This window comes from Megachile rotundata, chromosome 1 (genome assembly GCF_050947335.1).
Source record: "Megachile rotundata isolate GNS110a chromosome 1, iyMegRotu1, whole genome shotgun sequence".
Taxonomy (NCBI): Eukaryota; Metazoa; Arthropoda; class Insecta; order Hymenoptera; family Megachilidae; genus Megachile; species Megachile rotundata.
The window spans coordinates 3,260,783-3,288,292 of record NC_134983.1 but is presented as its reverse complement, the minus strand read 5'-3'; the positions used below and the strand labels follow the sequence as shown (position 1 = coordinate 3,288,292).

General features: G+C 28.1%; 1 protein-coding gene across 5 annotated transcripts in view; it reads right to left on the bottom strand.

Moving 5' to 3' along the window:
• Window positions 1–104: 104 nt before the first annotated feature.
• Ddc (aromatic-L-amino-acid decarboxylase) overlaps window positions 105–27,510 on the bottom strand; it is a 28,352-nt gene continuing 946 nt past the window's right edge. Inside the window, exons 2-12 of one of the 5 annotated variants that reach the window (XM_076538238.1) lie at window positions 19,674–19,833; window positions 17,497–17,586; window positions 16,976–17,105; window positions 15,014–15,127; window positions 14,682–14,801; window positions 13,922–14,051; window positions 11,795–11,943; window positions 10,950–11,061; window positions 10,660–10,868; window positions 9,065–9,265; window positions 105–6,475 (exon numbers count right to left, since the gene is read on the bottom strand). In XM_076538238.1, coding sequence (XP_076394353.1) covers window positions 6,269–6,475; window positions 9,065–9,265; window positions 10,660–10,868; window positions 10,950–11,061; window positions 11,795–11,943; window positions 13,922–14,051; window positions 14,682–14,801; window positions 15,014–15,127; window positions 16,976–17,105; window positions 17,497–17,576 — 1,452 coding nt within the window. In that variant the 5' untranslated portion in view covers window positions 17,577–17,586; window positions 19,674–19,833 and the 3' untranslated portion in view covers window positions 105–6,268. Of the gene's footprint in view, window positions 6,476–9,064; window positions 9,266–10,659; window positions 10,869–10,949; window positions 11,062–11,794; window positions 11,944–13,921; window positions 14,052–14,681; window positions 14,802–15,013; window positions 15,128–16,975; window positions 17,106–17,496; window positions 17,587–18,081; window positions 18,198–19,673; window positions 19,834–27,510 lie in introns of those variants that run through there. The other 4 variants (XM_012288390.2, XM_003704643.3, XM_012288391.2 and 1 more) reach the window with 4 other exon arrangements.

The following is a 27,510-nucleotide window of genomic DNA, read 5'->3' as shown; positions in this document are numbered from 1 at the left end:
CACTATTTGATTTGTAAATAAGTACAAGTTTATTCCTTGATGAAAGCAAAAAGCATTTTCAACACATTGATGCATAGTAGGTTAAGCAAACACAAAAGTCGAAGTACACGTTGTATATGATTTATTGCATCAGTACTGCTATAACAACAACAATTTTGACAGACATTTTTAACTTTTATATAGTAAGCTATTTATGTATTTATGTTTTCATTATAATGTGCCAGCTTTAAATGAATTGGAAGCTTGAAACACATTTTTGTATAACAGGTACGCACATACAGTTACATTTCCTTTCATTACTTTCCGTTGGTCCCGCTTAACAGCAATCTGTGTTATTTCACCGAGAAAACGTTCTTATTTCGCATGAGTAACAAAAATAATATTCCCTCGAATTCACTTTCTTCAGCTTTAAATTAATATTCTATTTACATTAATACTTTCGATACACTTCAGTACCATCGGTATAAAAAAATATATACATTTTAATTGTTATAGCTGTCAAATATTTGTATATTGCTCGTTATTATAAACGTATAAAAATCAGTGTGCCGAATCGTAACCAGTGCATTTGGAAAAGTTATTATTTTTAATTGTCAGTTGTTTTTAAGAACGTTTGCTCGTTCGATAGACCAAACAGTGCAAAGTAATACTAGATCTATTTATTGTCCCAGTTGCAGCACTACTTTACATCAAAAATGCCATAAATGTACTCGAAACAACAAGATTTAACGGTTATTACAAATAACTTATTAACTATAGAATAACTTAAAATAAACTTTACCGAGTATTAATTTCTAGCTTGCATTGAATATACGTATATCTATTATATTAAAAACGTTACTTTAAATTACAAGCGAGTCTGTTATACATTAGTATTTTGTTATCAATATTGCAATTCGAGTACAATTGCGGCAAACAAATATAATGTTCGGGAATAATGTTTGTGTGAGACAGGAAGATGAAAATATTTTACATACATACATATACTACATATTTATGATCATTGTATGTATAACTTATTTACAACATAACTACGCTACATATTAATAACTAATACACACTAGACGAATAAAAAATGCATGTATTTGTTTTCAAAATAATTGTTTGATATTTCTTGTATTCTGTCAATTTAATACTTTTGTTTTCAATACTTTATGCAAAGTATCCAAAGTAACAAAGTAACAAATTTAATTAAATTTAGTTAGTTCAATATTTTAAATTTCGTTGTTTCAATATTTTGCAGCACGAAATTATTCATCCAATGTTTACATCTAATATACAGATTACTAACCGATATTCTGTACAGCACTGCCGCCCATATACATGATACGATAGAAATTGCAAAACGATTCTATACTTACTTAACCAGTTAAGTGTGTTTGACGACTACATCCGTCATGGGGATGTGGCAGAATTTCGTGTCATGACGACTATATCCGTCATGCGGAAAATTTTGTTACAATTTGATATTTAAATTGTAATTTTGACAAAAACTAAATTATATTCGTAAATTGTAATATGTTTAAAATGTTTAGAGGTCAACACGAAATGAAATAAACAAATAAAAAGTGTAAATGATTTGAGATGGATTCATAAATTCTTGAGAGCTAACTCGTCATCACTCGATTATCACGACACACACTGGTGCGCGCTTTGCAAAAAGATCGCCACAGTCAACTGGTTAATTTAATCAATTAAATGTTACATTGATATATAATATAGAACACCCAGAATTTTGTTCATTTCTGTAGCGCACAGTCATTCCAGATACGACATACCTACTTACTAGGGTGATGCTAAAAATTAAACCTTTTAAATATTATTTAGCTATCTTAACATTTTGTTCTCTATGCCGAAAAACAGGTCTGGCAAAATGTTATTATATTTCATAATATTTTAAACAGTGGCGGCTTGATAATATTCACAATGGCGAATTCATGCATCTGATTCTTAATATTGGGTTGGACAACAAGTTGTGTCGTTTTTAAGGAGATATTCGGTTACCAATTTCACTTACTCATTCCTGATCATTTATAACTATTGCTCTTCTATTTTAAGTATTCACAGAAATATTTTACTTGAGTAAATGTCATCCATTGACAACACCGACATAACTCTTTACCCGACTCAATATATTTAACAGTCTTATTACCAATAAGTTACATATTTTTTAAAAAAGGAAAATAGTAATTGTTATCATTAGTCAAGGAATTTTAACAGAAATGTCCTCATTAAAAAATCGACATTATTAGCCTAATAATATTTGCGAAACACATTTTTAAAAATGTGACATGTCTACTCATAAAAATTGTGATAATTGTAATAATATTCCGATAAGCACGTTTCAAAATTATAATTTATTGAAAACAAAATTGCATTTTTGCTTTTGAAAAATGCAAATTTTAATAACTCATAACGTCCCCTAATATTTAATTGCTGAACATAATAAAAGTATTGTATTACTTGCTTATAAGGGCGGACATATTGGTCCTATGAAACTACAGAACACTTTTTTGAATAAATAAAGATCACCCTAATATCCACCTTCAGTTTCTACGACTTTACCGAGTCGTACTATTTTTATATTTGTGATGAATAATGAAAGATGACAAATGATTCATAAAAATTTGAAAAATCAAAGTTTTGTAAACGCACATAAATGCTGATAAATTAGAATACATTAGATAAATTACATATATTAGAAACAGGGTGATGAAAATGATTAATACATCACTGTCCACGAAATAGCACCTATGATAAAACATTACATTTCGAGAAAAATAAAATGAAAAAATATTCTATCTGTATTCACATATATAGAGTGCCCGTTTCAAAATGTCAACTTTAAACGTTTTAAGAATATTTTTCCAAGGAAGAATTTTGAATTCATATAAAAGTTTCGTGATTTCGAGGAAATGTACAACTGTTACATTTATTTCAGATTTATTAAGTATCTTCTCGAAAAGATATTTTTCAAATGTATCTTCAATAATTCGGACTTAAAAGCACAGTGGATTTTGTATAAGTTTGCTGTCGAATTGTCAAAATATAAATTAAATAACTTTTCCCAGAAGTCTGATAAAAACTATAAAACTAAAATCTGCAAATACCTTTCCATTTTAAAAAAGGAAATTGACCTTCTATCTCGAGAACACTTAAAAAATAGAAAATAAATATATTGGTTGCACCTTTTCGAAACCGGTAAATATTTTTTTCAAAAAGGCATTGTTTTCAATATATTTCTTGCAAAAGTAAAAAATACTTTTGCCATTATGATTTTCTTCAAACTAATGATTTCTGTCTAATTGTTAACAACATATTCTCAAAATACTAAAATATTTTTAGTCAATCCAATGTTCTTTTCAATAAAACATATGTGAATTCAGGGCCGCATTTTGCATTAGGCAAAATAGCTCTTATTTCAAAAACTCTTTGTTATCCGGGTATTAATAAGTGTACATCAAAATTAAAAAACAAGAGTTTTCAATGTCTTAAAATAACTTAATACTTATCGATCTTTTATTTCATTTTATACTTTTTTGCAATTTCAAATTATAATAATATAAATTAAACTAAAAAATGGTGATTTTTTGTAAATATTACATTCATTTTTGTTTATACAAGCAGGGACTCGACTTTCATTTGTATGCCTAAGATTCAAAAAACTTTAGAGACAACCCTGCATAAATCTACGTCTGTGAATGAATGACGCAGAAGTTGCATTCAGCGCATTGCTTAAAACACGATTCAGTTCTACAACAACGTTTATATTAATTCGTTTCTCGTATTGCACTGGATATCTATTCTAATACTACATCTATTCAACAAAGATATATTATTGTGATATGCAAGGTGTTTCATTGTCGATGATACAACCGGGTAGGAATGCCACTGTATACATATAAAAATAAATCCAAGATGCAAAACAGAATGTTACAATTCTCAATTTTCAGCTTTAAATTTCCAAATTCTTCTAAGTTCCCACAACAAATTTTCAATTTTTCGAATTTCAATTCAAATTTCCGAATTTCTAAGTTCATGAACGTTCAGATTTAAGAAACTTTAAAGTTAAATTCTGAGATTCTTTAACTTTTTAATACTCAAATCCTCAAATGTTTGAATTATTAATTTCGAAAATTTTTAAATATCTAATTATGAACTGCCCAATCTCCAGATCTTCAAGTTTCAAACAACCAAAATTCTTAAATATTAAAACACAAATTTCTGGATTTCAAAATTTAAAAATTTTGTGAATTAGGAACTTCGCAAATTAAAAGATTTAAACATTTTTTACAAAACCGAGTAAGTAAGTCTGCTGGCCGAATAGTATCAACTTATACGACCAATCACGAATAAATGAAATCACAGGTATTATCATGGGCGTGTATGAGAATTCTTATTAATATACTACATTCACTAATCACTAAATTAACAAAAAGACTGTTAAAAATTGTTATCTTTTTTATGGCATATAAATATTTCTGGCAAAATATTCTGAAAAATATTTTTTTTGTTAAACAAAGCTACGTATGAAAAAATTTTATTGTATATTTTCGGGTCATTTTCACGTTTAGAACCATGTCCATCCCAGTTGCATCATCAATAGTGGAATACTCTGTAAAGGTACCTCATTTTTTTTTTTTTGCCTAAGTTTTGTCAGTACATCTTATAAGTGTAAATAGAGAGTAACGAGTTATCTGAAAATAGGTAATTTTTTAATCACGACTTTATATGCCTTATAATTTCCATTTCAGTCTAAATTTTTTAGACTTTGATTCATGCAATGACTGAGTCATAAAAGTACATTTTAACTACTTTTCTTTTTTCAAAACTTTTTCAGTAGGATGCACTACATAATCTGTTAAATTTACACACGTTTCCAAGATGAATAACCTGAAATTCAGGAGTAATAACAGTTTGTTCTTCTCTTTTATACTAATAAGACATACTGACAAACTTTAGACAAAAAATTTTCCTAAAGAAACATCCTCTATAATACCATGTATTTTTGGCAATCCATGATACAAATGCAAAAATTCTGTTGGATTTATGTAATATTACTAACTTGTACGATTTACACAAGAGTGATTGAGAAGAAGATTCTGTTTCTTCGATTAAATAACCAACAGTATTTTTGCAAATAACGTATGTGTCAATAACCATGCAATATGGTTGCAAAAGATGCACAGTGTATCTTGTGTCATTCAATGATTGAAGAAAGTGATCCAATGGATCTATAGAAGGTTGGCTAGCTGTTGGGAAAAAAGTGGCACAAGGTGACAGTAATACTGCGTTTATGCGAATTATGTGCTTGTTTGCGTAAAACGACATTCGAAGAACGATCTTTGGCATCTTACGTACACTTGGAACGTATTTCCCAATGTGTCCAACGTATTTCCAAATCTTATTAATTATCTGATAAGTATCTTTTAATGAGGCATGTATTAATCCTCAAATAGCGGAGCTGAGTCTTGAATGATCCAAAGAATGATGATGAGTTTAAAATCATTTTAATTTTCTATATTTGATAAGGATACACTATTTCCAATATATGAAAGTTTTTCATTTGGAAATTTAAGGTTTTTAATTTTTATCTGTTACGTATAATTCGTACGTATGGGTCAAAGTTAACTCAGTCATCGTTTAAGGATTAATAAATCACTGCAGATAAGGGTTGCTACAACATTTTTTCTATAAATTAATGTTAAGTGCTTTGAAAAATATTTAGATGCTTCAGTGATAGGAATTTTTAAATATACAATTGTTTCAAGTGTCATTGCCCCTTTGCACTAAGTATGTTACTTTGTCCATAAATGAGCAAACTGATCCCAATATAATATTTATTCTATTTTACTTACGAAAAAAATAAATGGATAATTATCTCCGTTTACGCCATGGAATTTACAAATATTGTAGTTTCTAATGTGATCCGATCAAAATATTCTTCTTGCAATGTTTGTTACAATTGAAAGATATGTCACTAATTTTCTATTCCAAAGTTATTAAATAATGTTTGTACATAAAAGAAAATTAGAATTACGTTATCTTTCGTGAATACATATAAAACAGAAGCAATTAACAGAGAAGTTTTACTTCTGTTGGTTTCGTTATTAACTGTCAAACTTTGAAATACGTTAGACAGATCGCCATATTTTAATTATCCACTCGTTCTTCCAGGACTACTTAACACGAAAACAACTATAAACTAGGATTGATTGCAGGTAGCAGGTGCTAAAGATCTGCAGCCACGAGCTATCTGAGCCCGCCATCACTTAGAAACCGACTGCTCCTCGAGGACTTCGTCCGCTCTGAGCTTTATTTCCTTCCAGGAATTTTGAATATCCTTGCTCTCGCTAAACCGCGAACAAATTGCGAACCGCAGGAAATACATATCGTTTATCTTCGATGGCACCAAATGAATGTTTCTGGCAGCGTTGATTTTCTTCAACAGATTCTCATTTATTTCGTTCGATCCCTGGAAAACGATTTTCAGATCATTAATGTGCAACAAAGAACTTAACAATACATGATATAATGGTATTGTAAGTGTAAGAATGAATATTGATGAATGATTCAAAAAATGTGGTTCAGCAAGAACTTATAGATATGATACTACATGATCTTTATTGTTTTTTACAGTAACTCTACAGTTACTGTAACTTTGATTGTCTTTTACTTTAAGAAAAAATCAATCCTTTTTCCGAGTTAGCTTCTTTATGAAACTGCTCATAAATCGTTAACAACGGAAGATATTGAGAAATGCCTGAAACAAAAGTTATTCTGCTCCTTCGGACCTAAAAATCTACGCGAAACTTTCTGAGGCACATCATTTTTTTGCAAAAATTAAGTGGTTTCACCTCTCCATTTCTTTTGGAAAGTTTAATATTTTTTGTGACAAATAATCTATTCTTTACAAATACAACGGTGTATGATCATTATCAGTATTTTCTATATTCACTATTAATTTAATTCTACCCATAGTTATAGTGTTGATTATTTTTATATACGTTTCATCTTGCATTTACCTTACCATAAGATTACAGTATATTTACGCATAGTATAATGTATTTTATTAACGATTGAAAGTAGTTTATTCAATACAGTTGTTATTGTATCTTAAGTATAACATTCTTCGGAAAAAATGTTCAAAACATAAATATTTTTCATATGTATACAACTGTAAGATATTTAACTTCTATACAGCAAAGTATAGCTAATACTTCAAATACATCATACGTATTTAAAGTGAATTTCTCTACTGGTGTCATCAAACAATAATCTACTAGATTTGCATACCATGCTTCCTCTTTTGCTTTACACTAGTGTGCACTACGTATGTGTGAATAATTACACTATTACGGTTACATAAGTGTAATAAGAAATATAAGTAGGAATGATTTTTATCACAAAGGTTATCAATGTTACAAGTATAGATTGAATTAACAGCTATATAAGCATTGAATTAAAATAGAAAATATAGTAACAGATACTAAGGTTGATAGATTAAATTAATGTAGAAAATACACAAAATGTAAAATAGAAACTTTATATGATATAATTACAGCAATGATATACTATTGAATTTGCAAATAATAGCATTTATTTATCACAGAAAATATTGTGAAAAGAAAAAATCTACCAAAAAAATGGAGGATAAGGCTCTTCAATTTGTGTATAAAAGTTATTTTTTGCGAAGATCTATAGGTTTAAGAAAACAGTATAACTTTAAATTTATACGCATTTATATAGGTCGATTCGAATAGAACGGGCACCAGTGAATTGCTTATATTCCTGCATAGGTCTAATGAACAATCGAGAAGCTTCATAAAAATCGCCATGTATTAGTTACCGGGGTCCCCTTGTTAAATATTCATCACTTTGTCAATATTTTTTTTATTTTCACGATCGTTATATAATTCAGAAGAATCTATAGATTACTTAGACTGATTATAGAGTGTCTAAACTTTTTCGTAATGTTAGTGTATTATGTGTTTTTTACTATTCTTTAGTTTGTCCATATTTGGAAATTGTTTTGGTAATATGAATCCAATATGATAATAAATATAATAATATTAAAAAATATTAAATACAAATTCTTATGCTCGGAAGATTATCACATGTTCATAGCGCACATATCGTCAATGCTAAATTTAGTGTAGTTAAAAGAAATTCGTATTACTTTTTCTGTAAATACTCGTCGAACGTTATATGGTAAGTATAGCTCAATCAGCAGACATTGTACATATGTGGCGCAACACTGTTTGCGATTCCCTTAACCTTTTTGGCAACAATTTAGATAACTTCAGAAACTTTGTTCTTTTTGAATTAAACTGGTGTATTTCACACATGTAACACATGTATTTAACACGTGTATTTAACAAATAAATGACTATATGAATGAATATTGTTACATATTAATTCAATGCATGAATCTGTGATATAAATTTGTTGAATTTAATATGTGTTTAAATTCGATAGATTTTTATATATCTAGATAGAAAAATTATATCGCATGATAACAAAGAGCTGAATGTCCTGTTTGTTATTAAATGGAAGAGAAAGGGTATAGATATGTTTGTTAATTAACACTGACAAAAGTAAAAGTTTGTAGGTTAAATTAGTAACTTTAATACAAATTTTTCCGGAAAACTGTTTGTATAAACTTTGCTATGTTGTTGAAAAAAAAATAATCTGCTTTTTCGATTTAAAAACTATGCCTCTATTACAATTGCAACTATTTTCAATTATTAAAAATCAACCCTAGTAACTAAACATTTTCTAATTTCTTGAAAATATTATGTTTTGAATTACTTGTTCAAATCGTTGAATACCATTACATTCAAACTCAGTGAATGTCACTTTTAATGATAAGTTTTAAAATAAGTTAATTTAATGTTCATTTGTGAACACAAATGTTTACGACACAGTCTCAAATCAAATGTGGTCATTAATAACCTAAGAAGGTGCATGTGACCTTAAGCTTTCAATTGAAAAGGAATATAATTGGAACAATATTATAAATAAAGTTAATAAAGTACGGTTAATATTGTAAGTAAATATTTACCTTCAACCGAAAACAGACGAGTCCTAATATCACTTCAGCCACAATCTCGAATCGTGGATCTGAAAGGACCAATGCTTCGAATTCATGAGCTTGGGCGACGTGAGTCCTGATATATCGTTGAAGGTTTTCCACCCCATAAATTCTCAGCACGAACCACAGTTTCAGTGCTCTGAATCTACGCCCCAATGGAATTTGCCAATGCTGTGTAATAAAAACAGATTCTCCTTTTAAGCATTATTAAATCATTGCCTTTATACAAGATCTGGTCGAGTAACATGTAAAAGTGGATACCACATAAATATGACAAAATAAAAAAAATATAGAATACAATTTTTTATTTTCGGCTCAGTGTTGCACAAAGTCGACTTTGAAAATTTGCTACGTTTTTCTGTTTTAATGTTATTTTCTGTCGAGCGATGTAAATGCGTATTGTCCTCCATTACACTTTGATCGAAATATAAAAACATTTTTAAATGATGGTTATAACTATTAGATAGGCCGCGGAGGAACGATCACCAGATCTATAAGGTTCTTAAGTTTTATATTTACAGACTTTTATTTGTAGGAATGTATTAATTAGAGTAGATAGTAAATATGTCGAAAGTGAGCATCAATTAGTGCAAATAATTAATTATTCATTTAAGAAACTGAAAAGGCAAAACACGTTACCATACATGCTTGAGTAATTAAACGAACCTAGTTATGTATATCACAACAGGAATAACAATTTCAATAATTTCAAATGAAAAAGTAAAATTCTAATTCATCAATAATTTTTTTCGCATTTTTTTTTTAAGCCAATAGCATTCGCTTGTTGTGTAGACATTATTTACAAGCATAATACGAGTTTTTGCTGCTTGACAGAAAATAACATTGCCATAACAGCAAAAGAATGCAGCGGATCTCCAAACTTGATTTTCTCGAAAACTAAACAATATAAGCATTATATTGCATAGCACATATAATAAAATATTTTATTGTGCATCTTTCTCTTATCTTGTCGTAAGGTATTACGCGGTGTCCATTTTTACATATTTTTCGGTTGGATCTAGAATTAAATGAAACGATAAATTGAAGAGTGATAATGTGGTAATAAGAATGCTAAGATGTGGTAATTGAGATGCTACTCAAATTTTTACTAAATGTAGTAGTAAGGTACACGAAACGCTACCCAAATATTTTAACCTCGTATACAAGTACATATACATATGAATCATACATATATGACTAAAATATAACTGAAATATATAATAAACAAGTAGGTTCCAAAGTGTTTAATTTAAAACCAGATTTGAATTTAGCGATCAAAAGAATCTTTATATGTCGTAATTAAACTGCAAACGTTTATGCGTTAAACATCTACAAAATGTAAAGAAATCATAAAATCTACAAAATCCGTAACCTATGGATTAAATAATTCGTATTTATGCATATTTTGATATATTATAAATACATTCACATCCGCAGCCTAGGGATAATTTAAGAATTTTTTAAAACAATTTGAAGCCAAAGAATAGACTTTCCATTCCCTAGCAGTTAATGTTATTTGCTATTACAAAATTGTATGATTATTGATAACGAAAGTGCAAACTTACTCTATAATCTGGAGCAGATCCTTGCATATCATGTTTCAGGTACAACGGGTCGACGTTGAACGCGTTAATAACATAAGTCGGATCCTTTAACCACATAGTTGAACAATCAAAGTTCACCAACATCCATTTATGCGGATTAAAATTGAAGGAATCAGCTAACTCAATGCCCTTCATTAAATGCCGGAATTCCGGGCAGATGAAGGCGGAACCTAATAAAAACATGTTAAATAAACATTTCACGTTTATATTAATATGTTATATAGAATAGTATAATTTATGGAATAATTTACCAGCGTAAGCAGCATCCACATGCAACCAAAGGTTTTCGCGATTTGCTACAACACCCATTTCGTCCAAACGATCAAATGCGCAAGAGCAAGTTGTTCCTAACGTTGCAACAGCCTATAAAACAGTTTTAATAGTAGTTTTAGATACTATAGTACATATTACCATATGTCACATATCTTTTAAAATCCTAAACAGCATATAATATTATTTTATTACATTTTTGCCTCCAAAATAGTGTACAACACGAAATATACAGATTTTTTTACAAGATGCAAATAAAAAATTCTCTTAAAATCATTTGATCCGTGGCTTTGGCATTGAGGCATATTTAATCATTTGAAAATTGGAGAATTGATTCTTATTAGTATTTAGATTTACACTGAAGCTTCCCTGGATACTCATATGCTCCTATACGGATTGTAGGATCGGAAAAATGATAAAATATGTCATATAAGCGGAATTTCTGCAGCGTTTTGGGAATTCTAATTTTCTTAATTTTTCAATTTGACTGTTCCTAAATTTCTAAGTTGTCCAATTTGTTTACTTCTGAATCTCGAAATTTTTCAATTTGGCTCTGTGAGGAAATCGCAAAATAAGAAAATATAATTTTTGATCATTTTTATATTTCGTAATTTCCAAGTATGAAAATTCGAAAGTTTAACAGCTTACTACCAAAAGTAAAGAATTTACAGTAATTCAGTTATTGAATTATCAAATTAATGATACTTCAACATCTCTAAACTTTTCAACTTGAAAACTCTTAAATCTGCAGATTAAGTCATGTAAATATCTCAAATTTTGAATGTAAAAATACGAAAATTATAAATTTTGTAAATTTCCAACTTACGTAAAATGGAATTAATCCTTGTTCTCTATCCTTGCGAATAGCTTCTGCAAGTGTTTCACCTCGAAGTTTGTATTTAGAGTCAACTTCTAATGACCGGAACTTTACGCCTCCTAGAAGGCCAGCTCGTTCTACAGAACTGTGAGCTTGACCTGAAAAATACATTAAAAATAAAATTCAACTTTGTATTTTATGCACAGAGTGATTTCAGTACTTTAATGTGACTATAATTATACTTCTACTAAAGAAAGAAAACATTTGAAAAGAAAAGTTTTGCATTGTTTAACAAATTCCATTATCGTGCAGAGTAATCTTTGACATCGCTGTAGTTGAAAGGTGCTACTGCATTTCTCCTTTTAAAAAAAACCTTATGACATCTACTTCAGCATAAGCTGATTCTTTGTACTGTTTTGAATAAATAAGTATAATGGTGCAATGTAACAAAAACGAACGGTGTGAAAGATATTTCGTATTGAAAAGTGAAACTTTATTGTACCTTATTCGATGATGTAAAATACATCTTCAAGCTATAAATTTTGGTTACACTGTATCCTAATACTCTGTTTATTCATACTATTCTAACAAATCGACTCCATTATGAAAAAATATGAGGTAACATATTAAGGTAAGAACAGTGTTCTTGTGTTCATATAAGTCTTTTTTAGAAACGGTAACTAACTTGATACCACAAATGTATAATACATTTTTCATTTAAACGAAAATAAATAATATTGTTTCTGTTCAAAGTATATGTTGTAAAATAATGTCTATATTTGTCATTTTTATTCATAGCCTAGTTACGAAGCAGGTATTTGTCAAATGTAGATATGTAGGTAGATATTCAGGTGGGATGGCCTTTCTTGAAGGTACATTATAATAAATAAATAAATGACGGTACATTATAAAAAATTAATGTAGTACATGAATCAAAAACAATTTCTATTGCAATGGTAACTAAATACTTTCTTTCTATAAATGAACTCATGATCTTGTTTATTCCACAAAATGCATTTTCCATAAGAAGGACAATAATTCTTTGAATACGTAGAAACTGCAAAATATTTCATCTTAGCATTGTTTTTCTTCAAGTTTCATTTTATACTTTAAACGAAAAAAGCAATACTATCTATAATAACGAGTTAGCTAAAAGTAAAGTAAATGTGAAATTCCGACCAAGAGTGTATTTTTTCAATACCCAATCAATAATTGAAACGCTATTCTCTTTCAAACATTAATCCATTATTCCAAGTGCCATAACGCGGTCTACAATTGATGCAACAAATGCAACAAACAAAACAAAGGTCCTTTAATTCTCAATATTCAGAGGACAATAGTCAATGACAATGGTTGCAGTAGGTATTAAGTATCGATAGAAAAGAGCCGTATTCTTAATGGACATCTCATTCTTTTTCTCTCCACGTTGCTAATGCACAGACCAAACTACGTCAATGGAAAATTACGAAATGCTTTTGTGCCAGTAACTTTCTATGATTCGACGTGCCAGCGGAGAGAAGTGGTAACAGGAGCACAGAGCAATCGAAGGGGTGAGTGTGGGTGGTGGAGGATAGAAGGGTTGGAATAACTCGAGTGGTTATTACGGGTTGCCATGGTGACAAAGTGCTGGTTGATGAAGTGCTGCAACCCCATACTCTGTCCTGTCAACCCATCCCTTCCTCTGGTGCCTTTGTCAAATGTTAAAGAGCGCCGGCTAACGTCATCGTTAATCTTGTTTACGGGTGAAATCATGATTGAACATTGGCTCGAATTTTTATCTCCCTAATCTTTAATCCTCTTGGCATTGTTATTTTTCGACGATCACGGTGAAGAAATGAAGGGTTGTAAACCTGACGAATTTTTAAAACACGCTTGAAAAGTGGGACAAAAGCTTGAATAACTGATATTTTAATAAACAGGTTAAACATTGCAATTAAAATAATAAAATTTCATTTGCAATTTCTTGCCGCTAACAAATACCGAGGCTTATTAATATTTTTAAAGTGTCGTATGGAAAGAAAAGACGTTTAGAAGCAATTTAATTATTTCGAACTCTATTTATTCAATTAAGGTAAAACTTGGAATGGCCGATCAACGTGCTGATATATTTTAATGAAATTCTAAAGAATTACTTACAGGAACTATAGGCGACTAGTTTTTCCACTATTTCGTTGTCTGTCCAGTCAGGATGTTGTTCCTTGACCTGGCTTATTTTTTTAGCCTTGGCACCGAGAAGTGCCACTAAAGTTGCTTCACTTGCAGTTCCCTATAAAGTGAAATGCAATTGCTATTTATAAGCAGCTAAATTCTTTTAAGCTGTATTAATTATTGCACTATAACTTAAATTCTTAAAATTTCTTTTCGTTTTCAGAGTACAAATTTTGTAATGTTATTCTGTATATTCTTAATATTATATTGATTTTTACTATATTTCCACCTTTATGTGGACTTTCAGGGTCCAACTGATTTTCACGATAATAAAGCACAAAGTTCACCATAAGGCGTCTAATATTTGAGCAACAGGTGATGAGTGTATACTTATAATTGCTTACTTCAAACATAATACATAATTTAGTAAAGAGTGCGTTAAAAGGAACATTATGTGTTCAATAAAATTTAATTAAGGATCCAAATCTTTGCGAAGTAAAGTGTACTGAAGGTGAGTAAATATTATTTAATTTATAAAATGATATACCTATGCCAATTCAAGAATTATTTATGTTGAATTTTAGTCTAAGTAAATTTTAGATGTATAATAAATATTGTTACGATAATTTCATTTTTTAGTATTTACTGTATGATTCCAGTACTTGCATTAAAAACTTAAGGATCGCAAATCTACTAATTACAAATCCGTTGTTGACATTCCTTTCCTGTAAATATATTCATATATTACCTGAATAACACCGCCTCCTTTTCCACCGCTACAAGCTAAAAATTCCTTAGGTAGATCTAACATCTTTCCCAACCAGTCTAACATTACCACTTCCAATTCTGTGCAAGCAGGGCTCGCGATCTGTGCAGAGAAATTAATAAATGATATTGTACTAATATTACTAATAAAAATATAACAATTTCAAATTATATTAAAATACAATCAAATAATTATTGATATGAGTTCTATAGCAAAATGTAGAACAAAACTGTTTATAATTTTACAGAAAAATGTGAAAGCATATATATATATCTTGATAAAATTACAATTAGGAAACAAAATATTTTTCTTACCCAGCTGAATCCAATGCAAGCAATAGCACCGCTAAGCATGTCGGCAACGATTGCTGGATATGATTGAGCCGTGGGAAAATAAGCATGGAATTTAGGACTTTGCCAATGAGTAACCTGAAACCAAATTTATTTTTAGTAGAATAAAAATCAGAAGATATTTACAAATACTAATAATAACATACGTGGAACAAAACCTCCATATGATACATTTGCTATAAGGTGAAATGGGGTAAGTGCAGACTGGTTGTTGTCGATAACGTTGTCGATATCGAACGCTTTGTACAATTACTACTATTTAATTAATATTAACTAGGACCTTAATTTTCTTTGTACATTTTGATTTTGATAAGAAATTGTTTAAAATATCAACTACTTTCACTTTCCTTTCCCCGAAAATGGGATAAGAGCGTAACTTGAAGTTAAATACTTTGAAACTTGATTTCATGTGCAATGAAGCAAGAGCAGAATCTGCTATAAAATGCTTTTTACTACATTATGCAAGTACTCTATACTGCAAACAAGTACTCTTAGTTGAAATATAAAAGGGGATACAGGGGAAACAAAACAAGAAAACAAACATACTAAATGGAGAAATTTCGCTAATATTGTAATAAAAATAGCCTGTATATGTACTTGCACCGTTTACGAACTTACCCCACTTCACTTTATCCTTATGTGCGGATATGTACGTCCAACAATTTTTATTTCAATTTATTATGACCTAAAATGTTACTTGCACTGTCAGCAGTCATTATTATTCATTTTTGTAGAGGACACTAAGTTTTGACTAACTTCGAAATAAGTAAATTGACGCTCGAACATTTATGTGATATTTCGCTCTTTGTATGCGATTTTCAGATTTATAATTAATTTCGAAAAACGATTGTTAATAATAACAATGATAATATTGATACAATAAGTAGCGCTAAGGGTGCATTGATATCATAAAGTAATTGTTGTACATGGAATAAATTTTAACTTTTTTTACATTTTCCAATAGCCAATAAGTACTTTTTGCCCAATGTTATGTATTCATTATGGATGTGTATACTATCAAACAGTTTTTTAAAAATTTAATTTTGACAATGAAAATAAAATGAACTATAACCCGTAATATAATAAAATCAAAAAAGGATTATCGTCGAATATTATAAATAAGCTAATGCCTATTTTATTTGAATTTAGCTTTAATTTACCAATATTAATATTTGAAGCTGGCATCAAATTTAAAACACAACTTGGACATTTCAATCAGTAATTTCTGTATAAGAATTCTTCATCCTATTTAATACCACCTTTCACGAATTTTATGTCATCTTTCTTCAGGTGATTTTAGGCATGCGTTATTTCTGAAGAAGATTGTCTTGTTAAAAAAAATGGTGTCGATTTCAAAAGGTTGATATCAGTAAATTAATGGAAAATTTAAATTGAGATTTATTCACATATAATATGCAATGGTAATTCTGCTTCAATTCTATTATTTTATCATTCTTAGTGCCTTTTTAAGTTAGTTTTAATTTTATTTCAATGGAAAACCAAATCTGTTTTGTAACTTCCTTCAACACTTTTCGCAAAATAAAGGTTTGTTCTATCACATGGTACCTGTTTCTTATTTCTAAACTCTTAATTTACAAAATACATTAAGAAATATCCGAAAAAAATTAACCCCTGATGAAGATTTCATTTTTTTTAGAGATTACTTAAAATATTGACGTAATAATAATGTCATAAAAATATATATTATTTTATTTGGAATACTTAATATAAAGCATTCATATACTTTTTTCAGTAAAGGCACAAAATATTCTTGACTTAAATTGTCTTCTGCCTACAGAATTAAATTTCTTAAAAACTTCTATTTATGATTTATACGTTCATAATCCGTGCATGCAAGTCTTGAAGTTTTCTGATTGCAAAACAAAATACCTACGTATTGAAAAGTATAACAGGTTTTCAAATTACGTTACTCACTCCTGGCATGATTACTCGTTCAATATCTGCCATAATGTCTTTCCAATTTTCTGGAGTTTGTGGAGCCTCAGCTGGCAAAAGAGGTTTCATGTACCCTGGCTCCACTGCTGGAAGTATTTTTCTACAAAGTAACAAAAATTTGATTTAAAACAACGTATATTAAATTTTAGATTATATCCCTATTAATTACTTTAAAAGTGAAAACATTAAGAAGTTAACACGAAATGTGGAAAGTGATTTTTTTTTATAGGGAAACGAAATAAAAATGTAGACTAACATGTAATAAATTGTATAAATTTCTAGAAGCATTGTACCCATATTTTGAGTATGATATTGTAAGATGCAAGCTGCTAATTGGCTCTTCTTCTTCGACTAATTAGAAATTTTTCTGATACGATTGTGTCATATTATGATAATAAATATCATTTAACATTCCAGTGCAGGTATGTATAACAAAACACAAAGGACGAATGATACAGGATACAGTGACTAATTGTTGTAAAAACATTTACCTGTCCCTGATATTCTCCAGATAATTAACAATGTATTCCGCCATTTCCTTAGCGAAATCCTTGAAACCGTCGGGATCCATTTTACGTTTCCTACAACATTTGCACATTCTGCTGATTAATATTCAATACTCACTTACTGTATGAATGAGTAATATTTTATGCTTTCATGTCAATAAAAAATTGATCTTGATAAGGTGCAATCTACAATGTTAATCTACAAGGTACTATTGCTTCCTTCTTTAGCACTTTACATAAAATTAAAAGATTATAACATATATAATGTTGTATAACACACACAGATAATTGTAACAAACAGTATTAAAAAATTAGTAGTTTATATATTTGGATAATGAATGTCTCTCAATATTATTTTGTATATCAGTAAAAAACGAAACGTTGCTCAAAAGTGATTATAATTACAATATGTTAACATAATTGTTTTCGTATGTTTTAAATTGTAATATAAATAATTGTATATAAATAATTATTATATGTAATTTATATTATAAATGTTGTAATATATAATATTAAGATTATTTTGCACAACTATATGTATAAAATAGCCATTTAGGAGGTTATACTTACTGAAATGTACTCGGTTCATGCACTCTCATTCGAGTTAAAAATGAGTACTAATCATATTGTACAGACAAAATATAAATACTAAATTTCAATAAAATATACCAATTAACAAACTGAGATGAGTGAAATTGAGATCAACTTCAAAGAATACGTTGTTTTCCTTTTATCCTAGCGAAACGTTGGCTTAACCAAAATAGAAAGTAATGATATACCATGCGGATTAAATTATTTATAGGATTATAATATCCTGCTATGAGAGGATTATAAGACTCCTAATATCTAACTCATGCAATATTTAAATGTAACGCTAAATAATTGCATGAGATAATAAAATAATATTTGAATAATCGTTGAATTGTGATCAAATTAGTGAATAGAATGATTGTCACATTATAGCTTTTATGAGAAAAATTACATACTGTTAATAACACCTTATCTCAGGTAGAATGCAGTAATTTTGAATTTTTTTGCGAGGAACGTAAAGAGCGTTAATGGTAAGCAATCACAAATCATTCTTTATCTTAAGGAACCATTTCATATACGTTTCTCCCATATACATATGAATGCATACTTTTAGAAATGTTTCCTATTAAGAGAAAATGTAAACTACCGCTAAAATTTTATATCATCGTAATAATTAGGATATTTAAAAAAAAAAAAAAATGAAATAAAATAAAAAGAATACTTTACAAAAAGGGTATTTTGGAGGAAAAGAATGAAGAAGGAGTAAACGTCTTATTTACTTGTAAAAATCCTAATAAGCAGTATATTTACATTCCGTACAATTTTCTCAAAGAAATGCAATTTGTCTAATTGTTTCTTTTCAAGTTGAACAAACAATTCTTATTATTAAAACCTTGAATGCCATGTTTCACTTCTTGTAAGGACGTATGAATTTTTACGTACATCTAAAATTCTGATTTTATACTGCAACTGTGATTGTATTAAACTAAAAATATAACAAAATTAATTAATAAAACTAAAATAATTTAATACGTATATCTATTAGATCTATGGAAAATAAAATTATTCATTTGAAGCATTCTGCACGATTCAAGCGTAGCACATGAAATGTTAATGGTGGTGTGACATGTGACTCTAGCAGCCAATCTGTCTGCCAAAATGTCTGCCCAGAGTTCAGAAAAATTCAAATGAAATATTGCTTTAAATTCAAATTATTACCAATACTTTACATAAAGGAAAAAATATTTTAAATTACTATATTAACAGTGAGTCCAAAAGTACCCAAACGGGTAAAGTAAATACAAAATTCATTAGGAAATATCTATATAATGATCAACAACTTCAATTTTTAATTTCGCGCTCAACATGTTTCATCTCGATTAATTACTATTTAAAAATTCCTCTGTACGTCAAAACAAAAATTTCTATTAATTTTTGTGATAAAAAATTTTAAACCACGTATTTCTCTAAATAATTACGTGTTGCGTTCTCTAAAAATTAAATTCAAATTGCTTTAGAATTAAGATACTTAATGCACTCGATACTTAATACTTCTAGTAAATTTATTGAAGTCCTCCTGAACTTAAACCCTAGTCATATAAAGGTAGTTAGCTCAATCATAAGCAACTCACGTTAAAGTAGACGACAAAGTATCGGTGAAACACTTCGAGTTACGACGTTCAGATCGTTGGCACCGTTCTTCGGTATATACGATGCAATAATTGGCGAGACTAGCCTTCTCAATGTGGGTCTTTAGAGTCGAGGTAGGAGGTAGAAACACGTGTCTCCTTTCTGGATAGACAGCAAGAGAGGGAGAGAGATTTGATCTGTGCGTAATGATCTACGATTTCCATCGCAACTGGAGACAAGTTGATTCGTGAAAGAACAATGACCGTGACCTATTTTTCTCTTTTTATTTTCTTTTGAAGCATGTTTCGTTCTACACCTTTCCCCTTCGTGATTGGTCATAGATTGTTTTCTGATAACTGTACAGAATTTGAACGCATAATCGATTTGTCATCAGATTTGTTGGGGCAAAGCGTTCGACAGGAAGATAAATCGTTCGAAATTCAAATCATTAATTCAAGGTCATATGATTCATATAATAGTTTGCTCAAAAATTAGTGTTTCCTAGATGTACATTATTATTGCATTTTAATTTTGATTATTTGTAATATGATCTTACTGTTTTTTCATTTTGTCAAAAATGAATAAGATTAATTGTTTTTAATCTTGATAAAATTTACAATGCTTAGTTGAGAGCATTGTGAGATATAATTTAATTTTAGAAAACTTAGTTTCTATGTTAGTTGCATTCAAGACAAAACGTATGCAATTTACGTGATATTTAATAAGTTTGTAAAATATGAAACAATTATCAAATCTTATTGAGTTAAAGAAATCGTAGAATATGAATTGATGTAAATTCTAATATGAATTTATAATACCTTTTATTTTTGTTAATTTGAAAGTTTAATAGAATTAAATAATTTTAATGAACATTGGAGTATAATATTGAAATTGATTGTACTTTAATATAGAATTATTTACTTAAATTCGTAGATATATAAATTTTAAGATAATTTCGTGAGAAGGAAAATTTATATGTCTTTGACAATGTTCAACGAATTTATAAAAAAATTATATAATAGATTATGAAGATATGTTATTTTAAAAAGTTGTACAATTAGATTTAACATGAACGTATTATCTTGTTTTTATTCGTTGAAAAATTAAATAAAATTAAGCTATTTTAGTCTGTAGTGAAATGTGATGGTATTGTAAAATATGACACGATTCAGAAGACTGAATTACTTCACTTAATTAAATTCACAGATGGATATCTATAAGCCTTAGGATAGTTTCATCAAAAAGAAGCTTTATATATCTTTCATCATGTTTAATAAGTTCATATAAGGATTATTAAATTATAAATTCATGTTATTATAACAAATTGTTTAACCGATTCTAATATGAATGCATTTTTCTCTTTTGTTAATTGGAAAATTAAATACAGTTAAATTTTACAAAATAATGAAATATAATATTCTGCTGATGGCACTATAAGATATCACATGGTTGAGAAAACTTATTAAGATTCATAGATTAATATCTATGCCGTACGTTAGTTTCATTAGAAGGAGAATGTTCTGACGATGTTTGATAAATTCATGAAAAAATTAAGTAATTATAACTTCCTATTGTTTCAACAAATTGTACTGTAATCGTTCCTAATGCAACTACTTTACCTCTTTTGTTAATTGAAAAATGAAATAATCTTATTAAATAATGAATATATTATTTTAATTGATGACATTGTAAGATCGGGATCAAACATACGCACAGTTCGATCAAAATCGATTTTATCAATCGGTTTTATTTATATATAATAAAATTAATAAATTGAACTAAACTAAACTAAACTCAATTAATATTATAATTCTGAATTAGAAATTGAATACTGACGGTCTAGATTCTATTTCATATTATTACTATGAATTAAGGAAAAATAAATTAATGTTATTAAAAACTGATAACGAATCTAATACAATATGATTCGCGGTTTATGACGAATATTTGCTGCGATTACAGATTTTTGTAAAAATGTCGATATTATTACGTTTAAGCGCTAAGCGAAATAAAAATTATAATTCGAGAATATTGATGCATATTGATCATGTTATTATTGAAAAATTATACAACAGCATTCTAAATCGATTTTTTAAATTAATTAGCTTATACAACAACTGTACAAAATCTCAAAACGAAAGAACTGTTAAATTTTTTCCTTCACGAAAATTGAAAATTATGAAGCTTTAATATACATTTATCTTTCATTATTTTAAATAACCTTATATTTTTGCCGCATTAAATAGAAATTATGAACACGTAATGCTTTTGTAAGCCTTAAAATCCAGAGATAAATTATTGCTGTTGAGTAATGTTACGATTATATACTTAAATAGAACTGCGGAAATCAAATCAAAAGTACTCTACGATGATTAAGAAGTGCGGTATGAACAAAAAGCGAGTTTATCTTCTTATTGCGGTCTGAGCGGTACTGACAGTAAGCGTTCCTTAGGGAATATTTCCTAAGGAAAATAGAAATATAAGTAAGAAAATGAAATCCTACTACTCATTGTAATACTCGTGTTAATATACGTATAAGGAATACATTTGTACATTCAAAAATGTTAAAGATTTAAATAACACATGAGTAATTAAATACAAAAGATAAGATAGTTCTATTATTTAGAAAAAATTAATGTTATATTCAATTATCAAATACTATAAAATTAAATACCTGTATATACTTAAAAGAGACAATGGTAATTCTTATTCAAACAATTATATTTATTAAGCTTGTATTTTAAGTTTAAAAGAGTGTCAATATTAATTTATAAAGATGGTAGACTAATACAAGACAGTCATTTTAATTAAAAATCTTTAATCATGAAATATAGAAGATTTTAATAATTTACAAATGATTGCACAGTGACTAGAAATATTTAAATACTTTAGGCGTTGAAATAAAATTAACATTTCAATATCACTTTAAATCTAAATGTTTAATTTTAGCTTTAGGTGTTTAAATGACTTTCTAGTTATTTTTATGATTCAATAAAACGTAATAAGCGTACCGCTTAAATAATAGTGCTAATGATAATAATAACTACACAACGTCACTGCATATATTTACTATATTGTTCTTTCTCGATATAATGTATATACATATATTATAATATAATGTGCATAGTATATGTATATTGCAATGTTTAATTCCGACAGAGATTTTAAGTCATATATGTTCTTCACCAAAATGTTTTTTCAATGAAAATATGTTTCAATATAAAATGTTTCCAATACATCCCATTAAATATATCACTTTTAAAAACACCTGTCACAGTTCGTTGTCAGTTAACTGGATGAATGGTTTTGCGTATTTCTGATTTTTAAATAATACATATAATAACACTGCTTTATTTCTAATTTTTCAACTTAAAAAAGTACTAAAGTGTTTTACTTAAAAACATTTAATAGAACATTCAAATTTTCAGCAATTGAATAAAATATATATTAGCGAAATAAGGTTATTTCTTTGATATAGAGAGATGTATCATCACTTTATCTAGGGGACCTTGCAACGCTTAGCGTTTGTCTGTACATTGTACTATAATTGAAGTTCGATATCGTTTTCATATTTCGATATTTAATGTTCAGTTTATATGAAGGTAATTGAATCGATATATTGTATTACGTGGAAAGAAGGAAATGACGAGTTAACGTAAAATCTCGGACGTCAAAGAAAGCAGAAATCCCCGCTGGGAACTCCCGTGATCACAGAGATGACGTCAAAAGACTCTCAGAACTGGAAATGCAACCAGATTCATTTCAATACGTTAACCATTTGAGTTCATTGAGCTCCTGATGCAGAGGTGAACGTGTGGGACTTTCACGTATAATTAATTTGCTTTCGTTTGAAAAAAAAGATGTCTTCGATGATGTCCAAACTGCGTAAATACAAGGAAAATATGTTTCCTCTTACAACTTCTTACGTAGACTGTAACTCAACAGATAATATTAGATCTTTACTTTGATTTCAATAAAACTGTCACGTAAATATTTCGATAAAATTAACTTCATCGCCGTCACATTGTTGTTACAGAGATTGTTTCCAGCTTTTTCAATTGAAATAATATTGGTACAATGAGAACTAAATTTGTCGCAATGGGGAATTTCAATCGTCTTATTTTATTACTTGGAATGCCACAATTATTTATAGAGCTGTCAGTTATTTTATTAGAAACTATTTTCTATTATGAATTATAAATAATTTCATATTATATTAATAATATAAAGCATTACATGTTTTGTCAACATATAAACTCTCATCCAATAAAAAATATCATAAAAATTATTTACTAGATTTATTGAGAATAAAGTTACTAATTAGAAAAGTTTTCTATAAATTTTAGAGTAACATTCAAAATCTTAAATTATTTAAATGTTAACTTTTGTCAAAATTAGAAATGATTATATGGGATTTTCCAGTGTCTATAATAGTATTAATGATATGAAAACATACTTAAGTAATGAATTATTTATTTTATTAAAACATACTGTCATGTCAAATAGTTGCCTTCAAGGTTATATTTTTTCAAGATTTTAAGGCCATTGATGTGTTTTAAGCAAAAAAAAATTAAAATATTTTTTGAATTGTACATTCTTTTTGTATGGCATCTCAAAACTTTTTTTATATGGAATCGTTTAATAGATGATATTTTCTTTTTATGCACTTTAATTAAAAAAATGTATCGTCTTGAACTCTCGAAAAATATGATCTTGAAAAGTATACATCATATCACAGTATCTAAGATGTCCCTTTGAGATAAATAATTTATTTCTTAATTATTTTCTTCTATCACTAGTAGTAACGGAGATATATGTTAGTATTATTAATCGCCGCCTTATATTTATCTGCATTGTCAATTACATGATATTTTTAAACTAAATATACATTTAACGCTGGTTGCTCTGAATGCTAAGATCGAAAAGATAATTATGGTATTTTAGATAATATTGAATGATTGGTGGTAAAATAATTGCTAATTTTGTTCAAATATTTGTATCTTGAAATTTCGATTCGTGTATAATCAAACTTTATATTATTCCTTAATTTTGGAAAACATTATTTGCAATTAATTCGAAACAATTAAATATCTTTACTAAAGCTATATTAACGTACTACTTTATTCGAAGTAAAAATCAAATAAAATTTAATTAATGAATGAATTAATAAAGATCAAATAAAAATTAATGTTTGTGAATCTGATTTGATTATACTTTTCCTTTTCGTATAATAAGTTTATTGACATTCTTACTAAAATTAATTTAACCGATTTTTAAATTGCAAAAAATATGAGTGAAGAAAAATTAATTCATGCATGTGAATTACACATTTTTGAACGATTCAAGAGAAATCATATCATTACAATATTTATAATTGGTCTAAATCGACCATGAATGATTATTACTTTCCTTTTAAAAGTAACTAGAACATTTTTACAAAAGTTAAATTAGCTATTCTATTAAATTACTACAAAATTATTACAAAAATAACTGAAACGGTAGAGGATAAGAATTAAATCGTGTACGTGAATTGGATATACTTTGGTGATTCAAGACGTGTCATAATATCTTTGTAACATTTGGTCTAAATCGACCATGACCGATTATTCATTTTCTGTAATTCTTGCCAGGCTCAAGCAAGGTCGTAATTATTATGTTCTTACATAAAAATCAGGATCTTACGTACTTCCACAAGTTACCCAACAAGAATTACTCAACTCTTCTACCTTTCAATTCCTAATTACCCCGAATTTATTTCACTTAACCCATGCTCCTGAAACTCGGTACAAAAACAAACAATTTCAAAAATCAACAGTTTCTCAAAACCTCTGATTACACATCTCGTTCTAATTCTTCATTAAATATGATCTACTTTTCCTCATTCTGAATTTCAGGGTAAAATAAACGAACAAATAACGTTGATCTGTATTTTTAAACCATTTTAATACATAAAAGAATAGTGGTTCTACAAATCTTCAGCTCAGGTTGATCGATTGTTTAATTATTGGATTTTATAAGTCATTATTTGAAGTAAAGTAATAGCTTTGTACCAAACGATTTTAGACATACGCAATCTCTTAACAAAACAGTTTATATACTGATTTGTAAATCATGAAAGACAATTAAAGATAAGAAGGATTATTTTGATTAAGATAAGCATTCTTTCTTTTTAATTTCAGGTCAAATATACAGCAAATTTGTTGCAGGAAAAATAAATTTAACAATATATTAAATGGTATTAAAATTTAAACGTTAATAAATTTAAAAATGTAAAAGTGCTAAAAATAATAAAACGAATATCTCAAGTAGTATAAATTTTATTAAAATATTTTTACTAGCAGTATAATTCTTTGATGGGGCGATAACTATGCGAAATAGGAACCATTAATCGTTTATCTGATCAGATAAAAGAAACATTATGTTTCTTTTTACACGAACGAAACACCAAACAAAATCGATTAAAGGTAAACGAATCCTTCGATTAATCGCATAGGTGACTACAGGAGCGAAAGGACAGTCCTATCCTTGGAATGCTTTGCGTTTGCAGAGCTAGAAAACGTATCACAGTCTCTTTAAACTAATGTGAATACGTATTAACGCGTATCATTCGTTGCAAGCTTCAGTAATGCACTTGTTTATTACGCAACATAGTTTATCTCAAAGTTATAAATATTCAAGTCTTCTACATTTTCTATAGACATTTACCTTATCTAGATATTTTTTCAATATTTAAACTAGTTTCTAATTGGTATACAATCAATGCATACACTTACACACGTATTTCTGTCACGTGTGTTCTTCATTGATTTTCAATCGATTAAATTGTAGCACAGTTTCAATAGCACTTTTGGAATTATTAGAAAAAATATGCAACATGTAAAGAATATTTTGTTTTCTTTATTAGAGTTTTCAATTACTAGATTTCTTCTAATGATATTGCTGTAAATTTACTTGTATTAGAATGTATTATCTTTCTGTAATTGTTCCTCAAGTAAACATATTAGATAATATTTGTTACAGAATTTATGGAATACAAAAAAAATTTCAAAGAAAGTAAAAATTGCTCATGTCTCTTTGCGATACTTCACTTTTTATACTTAGATATTCAAAGAATTTTCCGTGGTAAAATGAAAATTCCTTGTTAAAGTTTTTAATAAATATCAATGACATTATAAAACTATCTATATGCATATATATTAGTTACCAATTTTTTACAATTTCCGAATTAAAAAAAATCAAGTTTGCACTTAATATTTTTAATTTAAGAAATGATAAAAATATGTAAAGGCCTAATGAGAAACTTCATAAAAGTACTAAAATTGTAATTAGTGTTATCTGTTACTTCTTTAACAATCGAATAACGCTAACATTTAATTTTATAATAAAATTTAAATTTATAATCTAAAGAAGTAATAGAAATGTGTAAAAATAGTTTATTACACACAATAATGAATTTAACATATAATAAATATGCCTATGACAATTACGTCCTTATATATGGTCAAACATTAATGCCATTTTATTAAAAGCGATAAACTATTAATCTATTGAGCGAAAGCTTTCAAATGTAACAGATAAGAGTGTTTTATTTACTGTTTTACTAAGTAATCGTTAATAGATATAATAACAGATTTCAGTAAGATAATTTATAAAATACATACGTTTCATTTATAAATACATATGTATTTATAAATACATACATTTCTAAGATGTATTCCTAAAATACATATTTGTACATAAGGAATGTATAAATTTCTATGTATAACAGTGTGCTGTACTTAAATTTATAAGAAACATGCATTTAACAGCAATACGGAAGAACACGTTTACATAGTTGCA